Here is a 21,142-nt window from a genome sequence, read left to right on the forward strand (position 1 = left end):
GCGAATAAACTGTGAACAATAACTTTATTAATTCCAAGAATGAATGACAATTGCTTGTCTTTTAATGTGTGTTATGTGTAACACACAAGTATGAAAGTAACGACACAGTTGAACAGTTTTTACTACACCTGAGGGTCACACTTTTCTATTTCCCGTTCCCGAATACCCATAGCGGTCCAAAATGTATTGCATGCAAGCAGCTTTCTGTTAGGTACACTGCACATAACCTTTGAAATGACATTATAGTACTTTACAAATGAAACACCTTGATTACTGGTAGGTCTTATTCTTATGTCACAAGACACTTTTTTCAAACAGAAACAATAACAATATTGTGTGTATCCAGAAAATATTCATACACACATGAAAAATTAGTATTTTGGAAATTCTAACCGGAGACGGGGGGGGGGGGGGGGTGTTGTAAAAAATTGTTATAGAAAGTATTAGCTAATTTTTTCCAGTGAGATTGGGGATGAACATTTTCTGGAACAACAGAGGGTAACTGCCTTAGCTCACTCAGGCCTAAAGCCCATGTACACACCAGTCTGTGATGGGTAATGCTGGCGAACAGTCTTGACAACACAAGAAGGGCATACTTTTCTGTTGCCCTTTCCTAGATAGCCATAACGATCAAGCACATATTGCCTATAGCTGGCCTTTCTAAATGATCTTGTGCTGTTATCCTCCCTGTCATTTCTTACATCTCCTCGATTTCTGCAAGTTGCAGGACATCAGGATCTAGGCACAGTTTTTGGAATCTGGTATGTGTCGTCACACACCTTCGCTGTCCACAACACTTATTCTCGACTTCTTGTGGCATAATTTGGCAGACGCCACACTTGCACCATGGCAAATGGTTCACAGAGGATGGGCCAGCTTCAGGGCTAGCTCCTGAAACAGGTGTTTGCACAGGTTCATCAGCTGAAGCCATATCAGATGTGGCTTCATTGTCATCCTCATCGAGATCGTCCTCGGCAATGAGCAGACCCTGGATGAAATCCATACTGCCAACTCCCCTACGTAAGCTTCGTATACACAGCTTTCTCACCATAGGTTCGTCTAAGGTCTGAATAAACTCCTACAATGAAATCATATGGATAAACAGCAATAAAAACATGTACAAAATAGTCCCGGGTTATATAAAAAATGTTATGTCCACAGGCAAGTGCACATCAAGATGGATGTGCTCACTCAAGAATCATTTCATATTGCCATTATATACTTTAGTGCAGCAGGAAAAGCCGTCTAAATGTACCATTAAGATAAATCAAGATAAATTCAATACAAAAAGCAATTTTGTCTCCTGATGTGAAATTAATTAATTTCTTTTCTTTAGGGCAATCCTGCTGTACATGAGAAAACATGCAATCAACATTCTATGTAAACACCCAAGTTACCTTTACATTCTGATTTTCCTGTACTCTTTCATCCTCTTCACTGGGCCTATTATTGGAGTGGAACTACCTCCATCAGCCTATGGATCCATAAGAAAAAATTATGCATGGACATAAAAAAAACAACAATATTTACGTATACCACAATATCATGTCTCAAAAATAAACAAAAATCTCAGAAAGCTACACAACATTTCGCTATCTAAATATAAATGTTTATGTAGCTAGCCACAAGGCATCACATAAAGCTGCCTTGTTGTACATGTATGCTTTGGCAGTTTCACAAATACACACAAGCAAGTTCATACAGAAAAAATGATTCATTCGGAAATTGATCAGTTGTGCGAACAGCAACTATACTCATAAATCACACCGCAAACGTACCTTATTTCTACAAGGTTTCGCTCCCGGGGGGGTACTCCCTATAATGGCCTATACGGGGAGGCTCCGCCCGAAAGGAGTACCTTTTTCAGGCTCCAGGTATATAAAAGGGTAGGGATTTCACAAATTTAGGTATATAAAAGGGTAGGGAAATCTGCCATAATGATATTTTAAAAGATCTTTACAATAAATATTTCGAGCAGACGCAACTTTTGGCTGTATCGTCTTAATTTATTAAGCGCTACATAAAAATAACAAGAAAACTTCCCGTTTTTGGTAAATGTGATGTCGTGTAGGTATATGAAAGGGGTGCCTTTTTGCAATAAAAGGTATACAAAAGGGGTACCTTTTCTATCAAAATGGTATATAAAAGGGTAAGGGGCTGGATCTCCGGGCGGAGCCGCCCCGTACAAAACTTTTTCGAGTACCCCCCCCCCCCCCCGGGGGGGTTTCGCTGTAGAACCACACGTGCATTCAGCACCACAATGGACGCCTGCGCCTTTGCAAGGACAACCACGATTTGTTTCGCTTGCCCTTCTGGTAGAGCATGTGCTCTTACAGGAGCACGAGACACGGCGTTCCTAGAAGTTGCCGATAGAACATGTAAGCAATATCGAATTTTTTATCCAAAAACGTGTACCAAAACAGAAAACACAAGTCAAATTTGTCACCTTCTTAGAAGGCAGACGGCAACTTACCGTGGTAGAATCTCTTTCCGCTTGAACTTCCATAATTTTTAATTACACACAAATACAACAAGGTACGTTGGATAACAGCCAAACAGGTAGCCAGCAAGTAAAAATAATGGTTATTATAACGCGTATTTACGAGTAAATTGCACGAATTGAAAGCCACGATCTAAAATCAAGATGGCGGACAGCTTCGAAATGTGCCAGAAATAGTGGTCATCAATGCGCATGCCCAGCCGTGACGTTGTTTCTTACAATCACTTTAACAATCCCACTCATGGCCTGTCACCACATGAATAACCAACGCGCAGTGATAATACAACAGCGGGACGCCTTGTGGCCTCGATTACCAGCCACTGTTCTACAAATGAACCTCCGCTGCTGCTCGAAAAGGTGACAGGAAACTATATAATTGACTAAATATTGAATTGGTGTGGTTACTTCTGAACTAGACATTTCCTAAGCTAGACATAAATTCAAAATGCTGTTCTTTCTGAATACAAACGTCCGTATAACATCGGACCATGCCGGTTGTCGGTTAGAATTTATTTGTCGCTAATCGGTAATTTTTTTCCTCGTTTTTTCGGTAGTCGATAATATTTTTCGCCCTTTGTTGCTAGTCGGTTAACCCCATTCAGACCCTCCTAGTCGAGAAACAACAATAAATTTTTATTATTTCCTCTTGATCGTCGAACGACTTCTGGGAATCTTCGTTTTACGGGCCATGCAAAAGCGAAGACATCGCTGACATCACCTATTGTTATTTTTATGCCAGCTTGACTGTTAAAACAAAGGGTTTTTAGTTTAATTTGTTGGATATTTAAATAACAAAAACAAAAATTGTAAACAATGTAGAAAGTGGAGTATCGTGAGTGGCTATAAAAATTCAATTCAATGTCCGCCTAGAAAAATTATCGACAAGTATTTGTTTCTTTGCGCTGTGCTACCCCTAAATGGATCTTTTTCTCAAGAACTCTCCACGAAATCGAACAATCATCTAATGCATGGGCCGAACAACTACGACGAGCCGATGAGGAAAACAACTTCGTGTAAGAAAACTTTAGAGTCGCTCTGCTGGTTCTCCTCGCTGATTGGCCAGAAAACTATTTTTCTGGCCAATTAGAAAGAAGGAATTCAAACACTTCTGGAACTGGTTCGGTGAGAGAAAGTGCCCAGGGCCTCTCCCGCGCTTGTTTTTAACTTTCGCCCCAGAAATCCCTTCGTCCCGACTCGCTGCCCCTGGGTCTCCGAGGATCCGTTGTTTTGAACCTGCCATTATTGCGCGAGTGTGCCCTTGTCATTTTTTATTACGGATCATACGTCACTGATTCGTCATACGGTATGTGGCACAATCGCTAGACTACGTTATGATTACGCTCTGCGGTGCTTCGGAAAGACCATGCGGACAACAATAAAGAACAAACGAATATCATTTTGTTTTAATTCACGTAACAAAATGCTATCAATGTAATGAATTTGATTTACTGTCCTTTTTTATTACTTAATAAGTCGTACGCTTCTGCAATATTGTAACACATTATTTTACAGTCATGCAGATAAACCTTGTTGTTGTTGTAAGGTACCTTTAATGACAGTTTATTCGTGTTTTACACCTTTTAATAACTTTAGCTTGGGCTCCCTATGACAAAATCTGCTTTCAAGCCTATCGCAGCCTTCGCAGGATACGCGCGGATATTGTACATAGCCTGCAAATATAGATCGCCTCTTGGCCGGTTTCGCTTTCGCGAACGCCAAACCGACAGGTAGCTATTGGAGGCGACTGTATTCCCAGGCTACGGATGGTGCAGTTGATCAAATTTATCGCTATACATTTAAATTTCAAGTTAATAACTCTAAATAATATATAGTGTTTCCAAATAGAATATCGTACTCGGCAATTAATTCCAGTGAGAGGCGCCTTCTTTTTAATTCTATGGGTTCGAATATTTCGCTAACAAGCCCTCAACTATTCGATAACTTATAACCATGTAGCAGGAAAACAGTCACGGTGACCCCAGGCCTAGACTTAATTGTGATTAGTTTAGCTTTAGACAACCTTAAAAAATTCGCAACTTTGACTTCCCTAAATTTCCTTAACTTTACGATTACGAACACCGGTTGTCCAAAGAGCACTAGCTATAAAAAACTTTTTGTAAAACATATAATAAAAACTAATAAAAAAAAGGATAATCAAGAATAAAGTACACACACATAGAGATATATTACTGCTTGGTTAGTGAGCGCGTGCGATTTTTTTCATGAGTTGTGAAGAATAACAGAACGAACGTCACGAGCGAGCGCGAAGCGAGCGAGTGAGTTCCTTATTCTTCACAACAAGTGAATAAAACTTGTACAAGCGAACTACCATAATGTAATTTGCTTATTATATGAGTACTGAGATATTACAAACTTGAGTGAAAAAAAAAAAAAAATATATCGCCGTCGCAGGGTCGAAAAGCAAAAGTTGTCCACTATAACATTCGGCTTTACCCAGCTAACTGCAAAGTAATGTGTAAGTTTAATTCTACATTATAAGTAATCAACAGAGCAAATAGGAATGCGATCAAATTATAAGCTTACTGTAAATTCGGAATGAAAAGTTATTTTGTTTGCATCATGGCACGAAAATCAATACCTAACCATGTTTTACGCCACCGAGCAGCAGCTCATAGCTGAATGAATCAGAGTTGAACTCGTTTTATTTTTCAATTTTCAGTGAACAAAATGTCCGTTTTTATGCTAGAGACGTTAAAGCCATCTGAGACGTTTAAACTGTCTCGAGACGACTTAAACGTCTAGTATAAAAACGGTAAATAAGACAGACGCCTTTAACGTCTGACGGATTTAACGTCTTTTCGTAAGAGCGTTTGAACGGCGCTCTTAACGGACAGCTTTAACGTCTCAGACGTTAATAAAGGCTAAGTAAAAAAATAAAAATAAATAAAGGCTAAGTAGCTGCCAACTCAAATGGCGGGAAAATCAGATACGATTTTTCCGTATCAGGGCTGTGATTGGTCGCACGATATTTTTTACTAGTGAGAAAAATCGTATACCAATACGATTGCTTCCCATGAAAGAGAGGCGATTTTTATTCGAGGCGTTTTATCGTGAGTAAATCTCAGTACTTATATAATTTAATAGTCACATTTATTTTTACATAACTCTATTTGTTTTATATGAAACAAAGCTACTTACTGAAAATGGGTATTTTTGCGACATCGACGAAAACATATCTTGAAATGGTCTATAAACTTCAACACAAACACTAAGTAAATAAAATAAAATATGTGTAACGGTTTAGCGTTTGTTTTAAGTCTCCGTGTCCCGTGACTCAGCCAAGATAAAATACCTCCACCTCATCAGGTGTGAAGTTACGAGTCCCAGCCAGGATTGTGTACTTGCTTTGTACTCCACTTGGAACAGAATAATCGCTATTTTGGCCAAAGTCTGTGTATGAATCAGTGTTCCTGTTCGCATTGTTGGCAATGTAGATATCCCACCCTCTTTACCAAATGTTGGACCATAACCTGAGTACCTGTAAATTGCATATTGTGATCTTTTCACCATGCTCTTAAACGGTCCAACACCCTCCTTGTTCCGAAGAGTAAATATGAACGCATTGGAAGATGAACCATAACTGCTACTGGTATCTGAATAACAGGAAAATAAAAACAGAAACGTTAACATTTATTACGGAGGAAACGCAAACACATGAAAAGTTCCATTACACATCTACCTTGATTTATAAAAAGGTAGCTTTCGGGCTGTTAAGGAATGTATGGGGTTTCTATTTTTTAGGACAAGGAGAAATGTTCGGCTTTCTACCAATGATATGTTGCCCTGTTTAATGAAGTGATTTCAATTTGAATTTTTTTCCTTTCTTCCTCTGTGTCCCCCCCACCCCCTACTTTGATACAATGAATTTGTATAAAATAAATAAATATATTTATATCAATTAATGAATTAGTTAATTAATTAATCAATCAAGTAATTATGTGTTACATAGACAATACGGAATGTGTATATAATAACATTTTTATAAAAATGCATATGAAATACCGAAATCAGATGATTTTAAATTCGCTATTTACTTGTCCGACAAATTAAAACTAATTATACAGGGACGGCGGAGCCGGGGGCCCCCTCACTCTTACAGCCCCCCCCCCTTAAGCCCCCCACTTCAAGTCACTACTCAGCCCCCCAGTTGGATCAAATGGATCAAAATGCACGGAAGGACAATCTTTTATATCCTTTGTAACGGACCACGCCAGTTATTATTTGTACACCGAAGGCCTGGTTAAACAAGAAAACACTGTTGCAGGATTTTGGTCTTGATCATGTTCCCTAGGTGGCTAAATAAGCGGGAAGCAAGGAAAATGTTTTGCTGTCCGGCTTGCTAAACAAAGAAACAACGTCCGGAAACACAGCGTCACGCATGTCCACGGCATGTGCATATCCTATCCAACATTGCTTCCATGGTAGCAACACATGTTACAGAAGCGTGATTTTTCTCTGTTTGTGACCTAAAACAAAAACAAAAGCTGACTGTATGTCAAACTTGAAGCTATTTATTTCATCTTGCGGCCATGACAACTCGGTTGATGTCACAGTGTTAAGCCCAAATTAGGAGCTTTGAAGTTTGTAAAAAAAAAAATGAGTAATCTAATAATGTGGAGCAATTTCACAAAACCTTTTCATAACACGCATATTTTAAATTTCTCATTTGATCTGCCTGTTTACTTATGTTTAAATTTTGGTCACTGTTACTCTCTTAGAGTTCTGGATGGGGTTAACTGGCCTGAAAATTAGCCAACATCTAACAGCTGATTAACACCTTTTTTTAAACTGACAGTTGAAACAATTTGAAGAAAGTATTAAGTGAGAAAGCAGAATTTTGAAAAAGGCATCGACAGGCTCACACAGACTCCCCTATGTGGTTTTACGTAAGCGATGCACGAGCCGTTTTAAAAGTTTTGCACTTACGAGTATGTCTTGGAGCGATTTACCTCTTTTGTAAGATATAATCGGAGGCGTTTTGTAAATTGTTTTCAGAAGTGGCTGATTATGAATTGAGTATTTTCCAGTAATTTTGGGCGGTTTTCTGACGTTTTGAAAAAATGCGAAATCCAAGATGGCGGATCCAAGATGGCGGCTGTTTTGACATTATGATGTCATTGTCACGTGATGTGACGTCATCATCCCACGTGACATATAGCAAAAAAAAAAGATTGTGGGACATACTATATATCCTGTAAGTTTCATTGTGATTGCTTAAATATTCTGGAAGTTACGGAGGGGGGGGGGGCGGAATCCGCCCCCCCCCCCGGTCTGAATAGGGTTAAACTGGAACGAATTTTCTTTCAGTATGAGTCCGAGCATTTGTGGTATTCTTCGTATGCTTGGCATTCTATTGTGATACCCTCTTCTTGTGGAATGTTCGTATACAAGCTTGTTTCATCCATTGATACTAGGGCGGTTTTATGTGACACTTCAGTTTTTTCCATAAAGTTTATGAAATCAGTCGTACCTTTAAGATACGATGTTTGTTTTTGAGCAAATTATTGGCTGTAATAAATGGTCCACAAAGGATGATATCCTTTTAGTCGGCCCTTCGCAGCCCGATATAATATAAGGAGGTTTGTGGATTTTTGTTAGAGTGTAGAAAATCAGTATCCTGGGTGGATTAGGAGTTTGTGAAAAGCACTTTTTTGTCATGTCGTTTTAAGTTTGCCATCATGTAGTTGAGTAATAAGTTCATTAACTCTTCGTAATGTTTCAGTGACCATTGGGTTTACAAGAGGTCGGTAATGATCGCTTTTGTCTAGCTGTACCTGGGCCTCCTGAATTTTGTCCCTTTTGTTGAGAATCACTGTTGTGCTGCCTTTATCAGCACGTTTTGGGTTAATGGCAGTATTCGTTTGCAGTTCTTTGACTGCTTTGTGTTCGTTGTGTGACAGGTTGTGTTTTGGCTTTGTTATTTCTATTTCAGAAATGCTTAACTTGACATTTTCCAAGTAGCTTTCAAGAGCAACAGAAGGTTGTACTGGTGGTATTCAGTTTGATTTGACATGGAAAAGAAGGGGGCTCCTTGTCATTCCCGTGGAATATATATTTTAGTCTCATTCTTCTATCCCCTCGTAGCTTGGTTACATGTAGATGATGGGAACAACGCCTTGGTGCCCATAGCTTTATGTCATTTTGTGTCGTTTGGTCGACAAGGTTATGGCATTGCGTTCCTTCTTTAAGTTGCGAAAATAAATAACATGTGAAGGCTTTTTAAGCTATTTCGACCCGGTGAAGAGAAAGAGCTACATAATGAATCATAGCTGTAGATCGATAAAACTCTTTCAAAATTTCCTCAAAGCGATGATAAGTGCTTTTTGAGCTCTTCGGATGCGGTTGGATGGAAGAGTCGCAATGTCGTCAGAATGTAGTACAATATTTTTTTTTAACTTAACATTCAGGTTAAAACAAATGTTTGATAAAACAGAAAAACCTTGTAACATCGTCATTCAAACACTCCATACTGATCACGTGTCTATATCTGATTCGCGTTTGATTCTTTATCATAAACTTAAAAGGATTAGAAACCAACAAGACATCCCTCGACAGAACATAGAGCCAACTATTCGTTGGTGCTGTTAAAAAACACAACTTTTAAAAATTACCTGATCTGGTTGAATAAACTATGATATAACAGAAATAGCTAAGTGCTAAGAAATGACTAAATTTTACTGACAGCTGAGAGGTGATAAAATCTTTAACTGACAGCTGAGAAATGGCCTGAATATTGACTGATAACTAACAATCCATCACCCCTACCCAGACCCTCTTCTTATATTGCCAATCCGGTCACCAAACTTCTATGTAGGATTTTCTATATTTCTATCAGCGAAAGCGAATAAATAAAATAAAACCAAATAATCATTTTTCCTCTCCTAACAGCAGTCCCACGCATTTCGTTTCCGTAGAAAACTCTAAACCTTGTAATTCTTATATCGCCGTTCTAGGTACACGATCTCGGTGTTTCGTCGTTCCGTGTTAGCAGTTGCCTGAGTATGACTCTTTGTTGGTCAATTAATTTTTAGAACATTGACGGGGACGAGCAGGTTTGTGGTTTTGAAAAGATAAAAAACATAATCGGCCACGCGAATGTGATGTAGCCTCAACCGCTGTCCACCAAAAATCATTAATAACACAGATAGCTTATAAAATTTCGGAAAGAGGTCCCCCTTTCTTTCTTCAAAATGAGCCCTTCCAAAAGAAGTTCCTCACCCACCTAAACTCCAGAAAAAAAGAATAAAGTCTTACGAATATAAGTTCATGGATATATAAATTTAGTTATAGCCCTTAAAAAAGAAAAGATATAAGCCCTTTTGTAGAACTACTGTTTAGTATTTTACACTATCACAAACTGCTTATAGAGACCTGTAATGTTTGCTTTACGGCTGGGGGACTTGTTTTGGGTTTCATATTGTTATGTTATGAGAGTCTTATTATGTGGCCTTTTTGTGCACTAAAATATTTTAGATACAGTATCCCGACAAAATTAAAATTAACCTCAAAATATTTAAAACGCAATTCTCTATCCGAAAATAGTCCCCCATTCCATAAGTTTGAAAGGATTATGTTCGTAATTTCACCGCTGCCGATAAATACCTAGATAAAATTGAGAGTTACAACCTGTATCGATTGAAATCAAAGACAGACAAATCAAAAACTACTCGTCACAGAAGAAAAACTGTATTTTTTAACGAAACAAAAATATATGAAATAACTATAGTTGTAACAGTCATTCGTTATAAACAAAGCCATAGAGTGGATCTTAGGAAATGTTCAAATGTTCACAAGTTCTCCCCGAAGAATTTGCAATTCTTAAAAAAACAAACAAACAAATGTCTACGTAATTTACTTTTAAAGGCGAGGTTTTTACCTTTTTTTCGAGAACCTTACTGCTATAGACCTGGGTACAGCTGATCTATTTAAGGTAGCTTGTAAGATCTTGTAATGGTTTAAGCATGCCCGTCTTTGGTATTCTATCGAAGCTACACACATAATTTTGAGGATTAACTTTCACTTAATGTTCCCAACCCATGAAGTCAAAACAAGACAACAAGTTCAGTGGGAGAAAAGGGGTAAGGGATGAAGTGCTCGAGTTGCCAATCAGAATCATCAATAGGAATCATGCAGGGTACATGTATCACAGGATAGTTGGTTGGCAACGAGAGACTGGAATCCTCTCCTTCCTTTCAGGACTGGAAGCCCTAGTTCCCAAGAACCTGGGGTCCTAATCTCTAGGACCCTTGGGAACAAACACAACCACATGCCCTGGTTCCCAAGAACCTGGGGTCCTAATCTCTAGGACCCTTGGGAACGTTCCCAAGAACCTGGGGTCCTAATCTCTAGGACCCTTGGGAACAAACACAACCACATGCCCTGGTTCCCAAGAACCTGGGGTCCTAATCTCTAGGACCCTTGGGAACAATCACAACAACCAACAACAGCAACACTGGGGGGTCCCCACTATAAGGGGAAAGCTGACCCTGTGAGGCTATGGGGCAAAAGGGCGAATGGTACAGAGCACTTCATCCCCACAAATACACGAAGTGTATTCCCCATAGACGAACACCACACAAATATAAAATAGGTTTAAGTTAACATGTAAATAAGTAGTAGTAGCCCTTCGCTCGACTCCTTCTTAGGAGTATAGACCATCAACAGTCTCTCGTCATAGCATCCTGTCCCGTGCATCCCTCTCTAGCTGGTACCAACTCTGAGATTCATTTTAAGTGATTTTGAATTGCCTTATAATGTGCTGCAAGACAGGATAAACTGTCCCAACTTCATGATCAATGCATCTGTAAATTCCTTACCATCTTGTACAAACGTCTATTTTTCAATAACTATCCCGCCTATATGAGAAACATGTTCTCGCTCCGTTCTACTTCATACAACCTGCGTGGAAACTATATACTGGAAATGCCCAAGCCTAGAACTACAACTTTTGGTCTCCACTCCTTTACTTATCTGGCAACAAAAGAATGGAATTCTCTACCTAATTTTATAAGGCTATGTAACTTATCTGACTTTAAAAGGTACATCTGCAAAGCCAATTTATGAAGCATGTAAATGACAATTTTATAATTAGTTAATATAAGTCAATTTTAAATATGTAAATAGTAACTTTTGTTTTTATTTATTTATTTTTTTTTTTTTTTGTTCTCTATTTTTCGTTCTCGGAAATATTAGCTGTCAAGCTACTCTAAATTCGAGTTTAAATAAAGTTTTATTATTATTATTATTATTATTGCCCATGGACTTGATCTCTGCTTTTAGCGAACGTCTCCAGGTGTTCATGGTCGACCTCTCTTTTAACTCCCTTGAGGATTTCAGGACAAAGCTTGCCTTGTGATGGTACAGGAAGGCATCCGTAAGGTGTGACCTAGCCATTTCATACACGTAAAGGAGTATGTAAACAAATCTCTAAGTCAGTTGGTGTCATATTTAGGTCAAGATATTATTTATCATCTAATACTAAGCTTGCTCTGTACTACACCTTAATTTATCCTTATATCACTAACTGTAATTCAGCCTGGTCTTCTACATGATATGTAACTAATTTAAATAGAATTTTTTATTTACAAAAATGTGCTGTGCGAGCTATTACCAACTCAGACTATCGAGAACATTCTGCCCCCTTATTTGCTAAACTGGGCATCTTAGATATCTTCAAGTTAATGCATTGCAAATAGCTAAATTTATGTTTTACTATCTTAACCAATTATTGCCCCCGATGTTTCTCAATTTGTTTTCTACTAGTAGTCAAATACACAGTTATGATACAAGAATAGCCAAGTGTTATCGACCACATCACTGTCGTACAAATCTAAAGCAGTTACAATACTTTTCCAGGGTCCTAAAATTTGGAATTCTCTACCAGAAAATGAGTCTGAAATTGACTAGCTGCACACTCACAGCGAAATTACAAACTTATTGCTAACCCGAGGTAGCCTCCCCCATAAGCCTTGTGGTTTCTTGGAGGTCTCCTCGCCCTATCTTTTAAGTTATTTTAATTTGTATTTGTAATTCTGAAGTGGCAGATAAAATGATGATGATGATAGATTTATAAATACAAGACTGTTAATACTAAAATGCCAATTCATGGTTTCCCTTTGAATGATACAGCACGAATTCAATGAGTGCTGGGAAAAACGGAAAGAAAGACCTTATACAGAGCAAAAGTTTGTTATTCACCACTGAAATTATACATTGCTGACCTGAGAAACATGGCAGGAAGGCAGAACTCGCACAAGAATCAATTAGGGAAGAAGGTGCGAAAAATAAGGCGTATTTGAACAATTTAGACACTTGCGACACAGACATGCATTCATTGTAGATAGAGTAGCTCCTGTTAGATTTATCCTTGTGCCACTAAATTTGGCAGGCTTGAAATGGTTAGAATTTCGAGTATGTCGTGAGTTGTTTGATGCTTCTTGCATAAACAAGGTAATGTATTCACTGCAAAGCAAAATTTTATGTTTTGATCCTAGGATCATCACTTTTATATTTCCTGTGACATACTCTCGTAAAAAGTCCTGTTATTGTATTTTATGTCAGGGGCGTTCCTAGGCAATTTATAGTGCTACGAGTAAAGGCAGGTACGCCCCTGTATGTTTGGATCAAATTCTTGCTACAATTGTTCAATTTCCCCTTGAGTTATAACCTATTTTTTGTTAAAATGGCAGTCACAATGGCACTTTTAAATACCTCAAATTCCTTGCATTAAATGTAAAAACTCTTTAAATTTTCAGAATCTTCATAAAGTATTCTATAAGCTGAGAACTTTCGTTGCTTTGAGTTGTTATTTGTCCTATTTTGACTTTAGTGACAAGGGACGAGAATTCACCACACTAGCCTCCAGCAAAGCTAAGTTTATGTCACTCTTCCTCAACTTTGAGCAGCCAAATTATAAAGGGTCTCGTCTACTCAGGTATTAAGACATGACTTCGAACGCTGCAGAAGATAACAATAGCGAATTCCACCGGTATCTTGTAATTTCCAGCCCTTTACTGTAGGCTTTACGACGGCTGGTGGAAACGGCAGCCTGCAAATTGCTCTAAGTTTCGTTTGTTTTCATATTGAAATCTCATTTAACGCCGGTCGAATAAAACTCTACTAACTATGATATAACGCAAAATAGAATCAGCTTATAAATATTTATACTTAGCTTGTAGCAAAGATGCACCCCAGGGAAATCCGGATTGCTTGTCAAATTTTTTTACTGACCACTTTCGGCGGGAGAGAAGGCGCGCTAGACGAGGCTTGAAAGACATTCACGACGGCCATGACCCTTGTTGACTGTTCTCCGGCTTGACAAGAGAATAGTATATTCTAGTTGAAGAAATCGTCTTGTTCTTTATAAGTCGTTCATTCACATTACATAATCTCGGGCAAACGAAGGCATGTTGTCTCCACCATACAAATAATGTTTTTGTGAGGTTCATGCTTTTTGCTGTTTTAGCCGCGGTTTGGAGACCACAGGACCTTGAAGCCGAGTCGGTAGAGTGGCCATATTCCGGTAGAAGCAATCCGTTCTGTGTGTGCATATCAAGTTCCTCAGTTGCTGGACCGAATACTTGTTCAGTAGTGCGAGGCCTTCGACAGATCGTCCGCATATTTATCTTCGAACGACAGAATAAAATGTGTAAAACCGGAACGTAGTTCGCGGGCAGATACCAGGATAACTCATAAAGTACTGATGGAGCGATGTTGAAGCAAAAAACAATCGAAGGATATCACAGCAATAATAATTATTGTGAAAACTCTTCTAGGGAGCTCAGAGAATTTGAAGTAAAACTACTCAAGTCTAGATAAAACCGCATGGCCTTGATTGACATAATAGAAAAGGGGGCGATGTGATTGGCCAGCCCAAATAGCGCATCACACTCTAGAAGTGAATTTGACCTTTGAATGTAACGCAAGAGTGATAGTCTTGCAGCATATTACGTGACAGATCTGCATATTTGAATAGAGTGATCTTATGACTTCTCTGAACTCCTTTCATGGTTGTCACATTAACTTTAATTTATATTACATGTAAATTGGCATTTATATTACATATAAATTTGCTAACAAATTTGGATAGATTCGAAGAAAGAGCACACTGAAGTTACTTCGAAGCCAAAATTCGTTGCTATTAGTGTTCACCGCTCAAAAGTAGGTTATAATTGACTTTATTGATGTTGCCATGGGAAAGCATTTTGACGTACTTGGATTTGATTCTGTTTACTTATAAATGCTTTACTGGTTTACGGTTAACATTTTTCAGCAATATTACAAGGGCTTGTTGTAATAGAATGCCAACATTAATGGAAAGGTGTAAACTATTGTGAGCCACCTTAAATAATAAATTCACATAATTTCTCTTTTTATTAATCTACGTCCCTTCTTGGATTGTGCAGATCTTGTTTAATATCTAAATTCTTAGCATTGTTTGTAAAGTACGTTACATAAGTGACGTCTTCGTTTATTACAGTTATTTAACAATTAGGTTCCAATGCTGACCCTTCAATGCGTATACAGGTTTTTCTAGAAATCCAGGCCTTAGAAATTGTCTTAAACTTTATAATGTTTGTTATCGTGGTGTGTTTATTTTATCTGGCATAAGTAGGCGTTTTGTATGAACTAACCAAACGTTACTAAAAATGTGATGATAAAACAAACACTGATAGGGTAGATGACAATTTAATTTGAAACATGCTGATTTTAAAAGAAAAATAATCAAAGCAAAGATTCAAGTTGAAAAAACAACAACTGAAGTTTAAATAGGGAGGGGATTGCCACTGCATTAATGTTGTATTGCACAGACTTCTTTGATTCTCACTTGGCTGCCGAGGAAAATAAAATTAACAAATAGCTTAACTCTTCTAAATGCTTCAAAATGTAACTAGTATTATAGTGTATTCAAAAAGACTTTTGCTTGGAGGCGGACACTATGAGGTTAATAAGATTTATACATGTACCGGCGTGATTATTCTATTAGGCGTCCTTTTTCTAATAAGCATGTTATAACAAGCGCCCCCCCCCCCCCCCCCGCGCACCCCTTGAATTTGTTTTTATTAATAAGCGCCCCCTGCACCGATATTTGAAGCACCACTTATAAAATAATACATTATTTAAGTGCCATCAAAGTACATTGAGATCATTCGTGGTTTATCCTCCTTATGAACTGTTCACATTTCAGATCAGTTCTTCTAAGTGTCTTCACTGCTTTTTTTAGGCTAGGTCCGATTTCTTCAATCAAAATATTATCTTTCTTTTGTCTGCGCCGTTTACTTAGATATACTTTGCCCAAAAAATGATCTTCGTTTTCTGGAAGGACTGAAGCAGTAAATTCGAATGGTAAAGTAGTCACAGATTCTGCAATGATTGCTGCGCGAAGATCCAACCGTTGAAATCACGCTTTGCGAAAGAGAAAATTGCTCGATTAGCAGGACGGTGGACAAAGGGACTGGACCACACGACGGAAAGAAGCATGCCGGTTGCATCGAGGTATGATGGGTCGGGATGGGGGAGGGGGGGGGGGTGAGGAGGGGATGAGTGAGTAACTAGAAAGATGGAATATCTGAAGTCTTGTTAAGGCGACGAAGAACGTTCACTACATATCACATATCCCCGCAAGTGTTCGCGATTGTTCAGGTATATGGAGGGAGGGCAAGGGGGATGTTTGATAGGTCTCTGTCTCTCTATGAATTGAAATCATTATTTTTTATTTCCCTAAATTTTCTTTCATAATTATGTTCTTGAAGCTGTTCATTAGTTAAATTTAGCTGTGGATATTATATCTTACCCCATGGAATGTCAACGTATCCTCCAAACACATACTGGCCTTTTCTGATGATAGTTATCGTGCGAGGCTTTCCATCACAGTTACTATGGAAGGTACTTGCCGCCCAGCCGTGAGAAGTGGCGCGGTAACACAGCTTCCAATTTGGATGTGAACCAGCCACGGGTTCCATAAATCGACTGAGATGACTGAGGAAAAACTCATTGTCTTGGATAATGTTTGAGTGTATCGTCATCCCTGCCAAAAAATAGGTAAAAACGTATGATTTTTAATAAGTAAATACGGAGAAAAAGTATTGGCGTGACTAAATCAGTAGTTCAATTAAAAAGCGAGAAGATATTATGCAAGATATTTTTCATGCCTTTCTTGAGGGAGAAATTAACATGTCGTCATGTTTGCGGTGCCTGAATACCGTGATAAAATGCTGTCAGCCAACCTGTTGCTAAAAATGGCATTAACGCTTTCTAATTTCGCGCGCTTACTTTGAATACAAAAGGCTTTCTTATTCAATCTTTAAAACCCGTACGTTTCTTTTAGCTTAATATCTAAAACGAAACATCTCAACTTCTTGCAAAAATTACTAAAATATCCTCTGTCGTCATGAAAACGTTTTTTTTTTTCTCTTCTTTCCAAGTTGTTGTTTTGTGATTTAAATAGGTGAGAAGATATCGGGTAAACGCTGTAACACAATCTACAAAAGTTGTTTTCGACAGAAGCAGTGACAAAGCTTCGTTTTAGAAAATAGCAGAAAGTAAATACGTGCACTGATTGGTTAAAAATTGTGTTTCTATAACTCAATGGAGACACAGACAGTTGTCGTAGACACGGCAATCAATATTCACGGCGCTGAAATAAGCAATGCAAAATAAGAATTGTGCCAAATTTTAATGTCACAGCTGACAAAAACTAGGTTAAGACTAAACAAGTAAGGTATTTACAGAGCCTGCTACACATTCAAAAATAGTCTGTGAAAGAAATTATCGAAGCGGAAACACAAATGCTGTGGAAACACTCGTCTATAGACTCGTGTTCCCACAGCATTTCTCGTTCTTCCAAACTTCCACTCGTGTTTCTATAACTCGATAGAAACACGGAACATGTTTTCTATTTCTTAAATATTAAAAATATGTATGTATATATTGCAATTGAATAACATTTTTAAGACTATATGAGCTTTTATAACACTCAAATCAAAACTTCAGAATTCCAGCAAGGTCCAAAATTTGAAACTTAAACAGGAATCATATTTGTAAACAGCAGTGCAAATAAGTTCTTAGATCGTCTGATCGTCCAGATCCGGGTGAGAGTAATTCTGAAACGAACTGTTGTTGGTGACTGACGTTTCGACAACCTGAGCAGGGTCATCTTCAGAGTAGTTTAAATTGTTTTAAAGTTTTCAAAAGTTTTGAATCACTATCGGTTTTCCAAATACCTTTTATGCACGAACAAGAAATTCAGGAATTTCATAACTGTAAACAACAATTTAGATTGTTAAAAGTCTCGAATTATTAACCAGTCTCAATAATTAAATGTCTCTTACCAAAACATGAAGGTTGAACTCCTGTCCAAGTACCACTCGACTGGCAGTGACGCTCTGATGATCCTTTTAGCCAGTAACCAAGATTACAAGTGAACGAAACGCGTTTTCCTGCCCAATACTGCTGTCCGTGAGTATGACCATTCTTCAGGCTTTGCAAAGCAGGACAAGTTTTGTGACCTTGATTTATATTGAAGATTATTATTAAAGTGACTCAACAGCAATACATTCCTAGCATAATCAAACCTTGTTTTGTTTTTACTCGTGAATGTAATGAAACGAGTATGGTTATGAAAGTGATATGCAAATTTTTACTCGGTCAGTCGGTCGGTCGATGGGCTGTTAACTTTAATTTATAAATAATAATTTATGCATTAAATTATAAATGAATAATAATTTATGCATTAAATTATAATTTAATTTTCCTTGTTTTTTTTTACTTTTTGTTTTCACACTTCTGAGGTTTGAACCAGCGACTACTAACATCAACTATGGTTTTGAAGACCAAACCCCTAACCGCTTCACAACTTCGGCGTACTGATCATTTGGGCTGAAAATTAGCATATAGCTTTCTTTGTGTTGTTGTTAGCACGCTGACCGATACCGTAGGTTCAAAGTTTAATGGCTTGTATGTATAAAAGCTACTTCGAATGGCTCGATTTATAGCTCTTAAGAATTTCACATGACAAATAGAAGAAATATAATAAAATAAAATAATAAATATGAAAATCTACGAAGCACTGAACTGATATTCCGTGTTTTGATCGAATTTTTAGATTTTCCAGGCACGAACTGTGGACTGCGACTGTGTTGGGTATTAAAAGGTTGATTTCAGGACAATTGCATGAAAAAAGTCCAATTTTAGCAGTCTCTGAATGTTTTGTAGTTCCAAGCGTATTGTATGATAATCGATAGTCATGATACGTTAATAATTTATCGTAAAAAAGCTCGCCAAACTGACCAATTTTGTTGCCATTTAATAATATACTGTATAGTACTTGATTTACATCTCTAATAGATTCATAAAAAAGGAGAAAGAAAAAAAAAGACGTCGTATAAAATTGTAAAGTAGATTGTCGTAAAAAAAAAAAATAATCATCCCTGCTGAGAATCGAACCCGGGCCGCTGGACTGGAGGGCCAACGCATTGCCACTACACAACCCGTTAGCAAGCTTGCACTTTATGGTAGAAATTAGTGTTATATAACGAAGAATTTTGAATGGATTACCCGCGTCCGCTGTAAACACAAGAAACCAACGTGATCATATCTCCCTTCAAACAACTTCTATACTAACATGCCGCTCACAAAAAGACAGAATCATTTCATAGCTCTACACCAATACATTTACTATTCTCATTCACGAATGGGCTAACAAAGCGCCTTTGATTCTTCTTCTTTTTTGTTTGTTTTTTAATTGCCGTTGTTAATTGTCTTTTTTTTACCGATGCGCATACCTTGATACCTGCATGATTGCTGGTAAATTTGACACAGTTACTTTTCAGAAAGTATGATTTATTTTAATGTATGCGTATAGTTTACTCCTAACTGACGTATACTGGTTGTAGAGGAGAATAAAATTTAACTGCACGGTATAACAGAATATTAAGTTTAAAAGTTGCTTACATGAAGGCTGTATACCACTCCAGTTACCGGAGGGCAGACACTTTCTAATGGTCGGTCCAATCAAACGGTATCCCGGATGACAAATGAACGACACGGACTGACCTGTCCAGTGTCGTGTGCCAAGTTTTTGTCCGTTGGTTGGAGAACCAGGATCGCCACAGTTGACTAAAGCTTAAAAGAGGATATTGGAAACATTAGGCAAGCTATATTTACTTATTTTACTCTATTTACTTACACAGTACACAACTTTTTGGTAGAGAGCGCTTCTCGAATCAGGAAAAAAATCGCATTTGATTTTCATCATTGAACTGTAACCGAGGTTACGGATGTCGCAGATTTTGTAAACAGTTTTCAATATCTTTATCTTTCGAGTCATACGCAGTTGCAAACAATTTATAGGTATAATTTTTAACAAGACAATTCATTCCGTAAAGTTGTACCTTTCAAATTGACCCTTACTGGATTAAAGTGACTAGGTCAGGGGCGGGGCAGAACACTCTGCGACGCCTGGCACTTTTTTTGTATCTGAATCATCCAAAAAAAATATTACGTCACATCCGGTCAAAAATTGGCGCTGCGCTCGTTTTTGCAAAGTTGAAAAGTTAAATTTCGGTCGAGTGTGATTTCTTCGTATTTGTGAACCAACACTTTCGTGGTATTTTATTATGGGGATATCACCAAGTTGCAGAGACATTGTTTTGACTTCCTGATCAAAGATTTTTGCAAGAGAGAAACGTTTAGTATCATTTTGTAGGGATAAAACAGAGAGCGAAGTGCCATATAATGGCGGATATTTCACACCTTGAAAACGAGTGGCGTTCCAACTTTTGCCTCTAGTAGTTCCTGATGCATCGATAACATCATGTTCTATAGCCTATTATCTCTACAACATCATGGATGAAATACTGGGGGGGGGGGGGGGGGGGTTTTTTTTTTTGGGGGGGGGGGGGGGGGATACATTATTTTTTAACCCAAAAAAAAAAAAAAAACCCCCCCCTTTGTAGTCATAGTTTGCTGTGTTTAGTGGTAGAAGTCGTTAACACCTCGCCGTAAAGATTTTATTTACGTTTAGGACAGCCTCTTTCTCTTCCGAGTTTCTGCTATATTCGTCATACCGCGATCGGTGCCCGGCAAATCTACCCTTTTTAACCAAAATATTTTATACCCTCCCCGAAGTCGCTGTCACTAGACTGTTGTTGTTATTCGTCCACGTGTGTTCAGTCGAAGAGGGAAGCTTAATCCCATGCTGAAGGTACCGTTCGTGTTTTATTTTTCTGTCTTTCTTGCTGAATTTCGTTGTTTCTAGAAAGAAACACTTCATGCTCATTAGGGTTTGGGGGATATCAGCCGCATTTTTGTGCCGTGATCATAAATTCATCCACTATTTATAATCTACAATCCCTACATTTGAACTACTTTCCTTGATTTTCTCATTTATTTCCCCCATTATAATTACCCTGAGCTGATTGGTAGAAGGAACTTAATATAATATATCCTGCTCTACTCAGTTTAGTGCAATTAGTTTGAATCATATATTTTTAATCAACTGCAATCAGTAGAGTACAAATAATGCACGAAACGAGTACCAATATGCCTGTAAATTACATAGTTCAGTTAGTTGTTTAGTTGTCATGGAAACAAAAGAATATGCTTTTCTTATTTGTTTTGTTT

At 37.9% G+C, this 21,142-nt stretch overlaps 2 protein-coding genes and 1 long non-coding RNA gene across 3 annotated transcripts in view; all 3 read right to left on the reverse strand.

Moving 5' to 3' along the window:
- Nucleotides 1–21,142, reverse strand: part of LOC144665657 (CUB and sushi domain-containing protein 3-like) — a 546,049-nt gene that overhangs the window by 507,233 nt on the left and 17,674 nt on the right. The window lies entirely within an intron of this gene.
- On the reverse strand, nt 36–5,674 carry LOC144665809 (uncharacterized). The gene is made up of 3 exons (XM_078527110.1): nt 5,660–5,674; nt 1,398–1,474; nt 36–1,078 (listed from the first exon to the last, which is right to left on the reverse strand). The coding sequence occupies exon 3, from the start codon at nt 1,049–1,051 to the stop codon at nt 698–700; it is 354 nt and encodes a 117-aa protein (XP_078383236.1). The 5' UTR covers nt 1,052–1,078; nt 1,398–1,474; nt 5,660–5,674; the 3' UTR covers nt 36–697.
- On the reverse strand, nt 10,582–14,588 carry LOC144666988 (uncharacterized). The gene is made up of 2 exons (XR_013573260.1): nt 10,916–14,588; nt 10,582–10,851 (listed from the first exon to the last, which is right to left on the reverse strand). It is a non-coding gene; the product is annotated as an uncharacterized LOC144666988 (long non-coding RNA).

Source organism: Oculina patagonica, chromosome 9 (genome assembly GCF_052425735.1).
Source record: "Oculina patagonica isolate OP01 chromosome 9, crgOcupat, whole genome shotgun sequence".
Lineage (NCBI taxonomy): Eukaryota > Metazoa > Cnidaria > Anthozoa > Scleractinia > Oculinidae > Oculina > Oculina patagonica.

What these genes read in the sequence shown, in the direction of transcription:
- LOC144665809 (XM_078527110.1), bottom strand. Translation starts at nt 1,051, where the DNA reads ATGGTGAGAAAGCTGTGTATACGAAGCTTACGTAGGGGAGTTGGCAGT.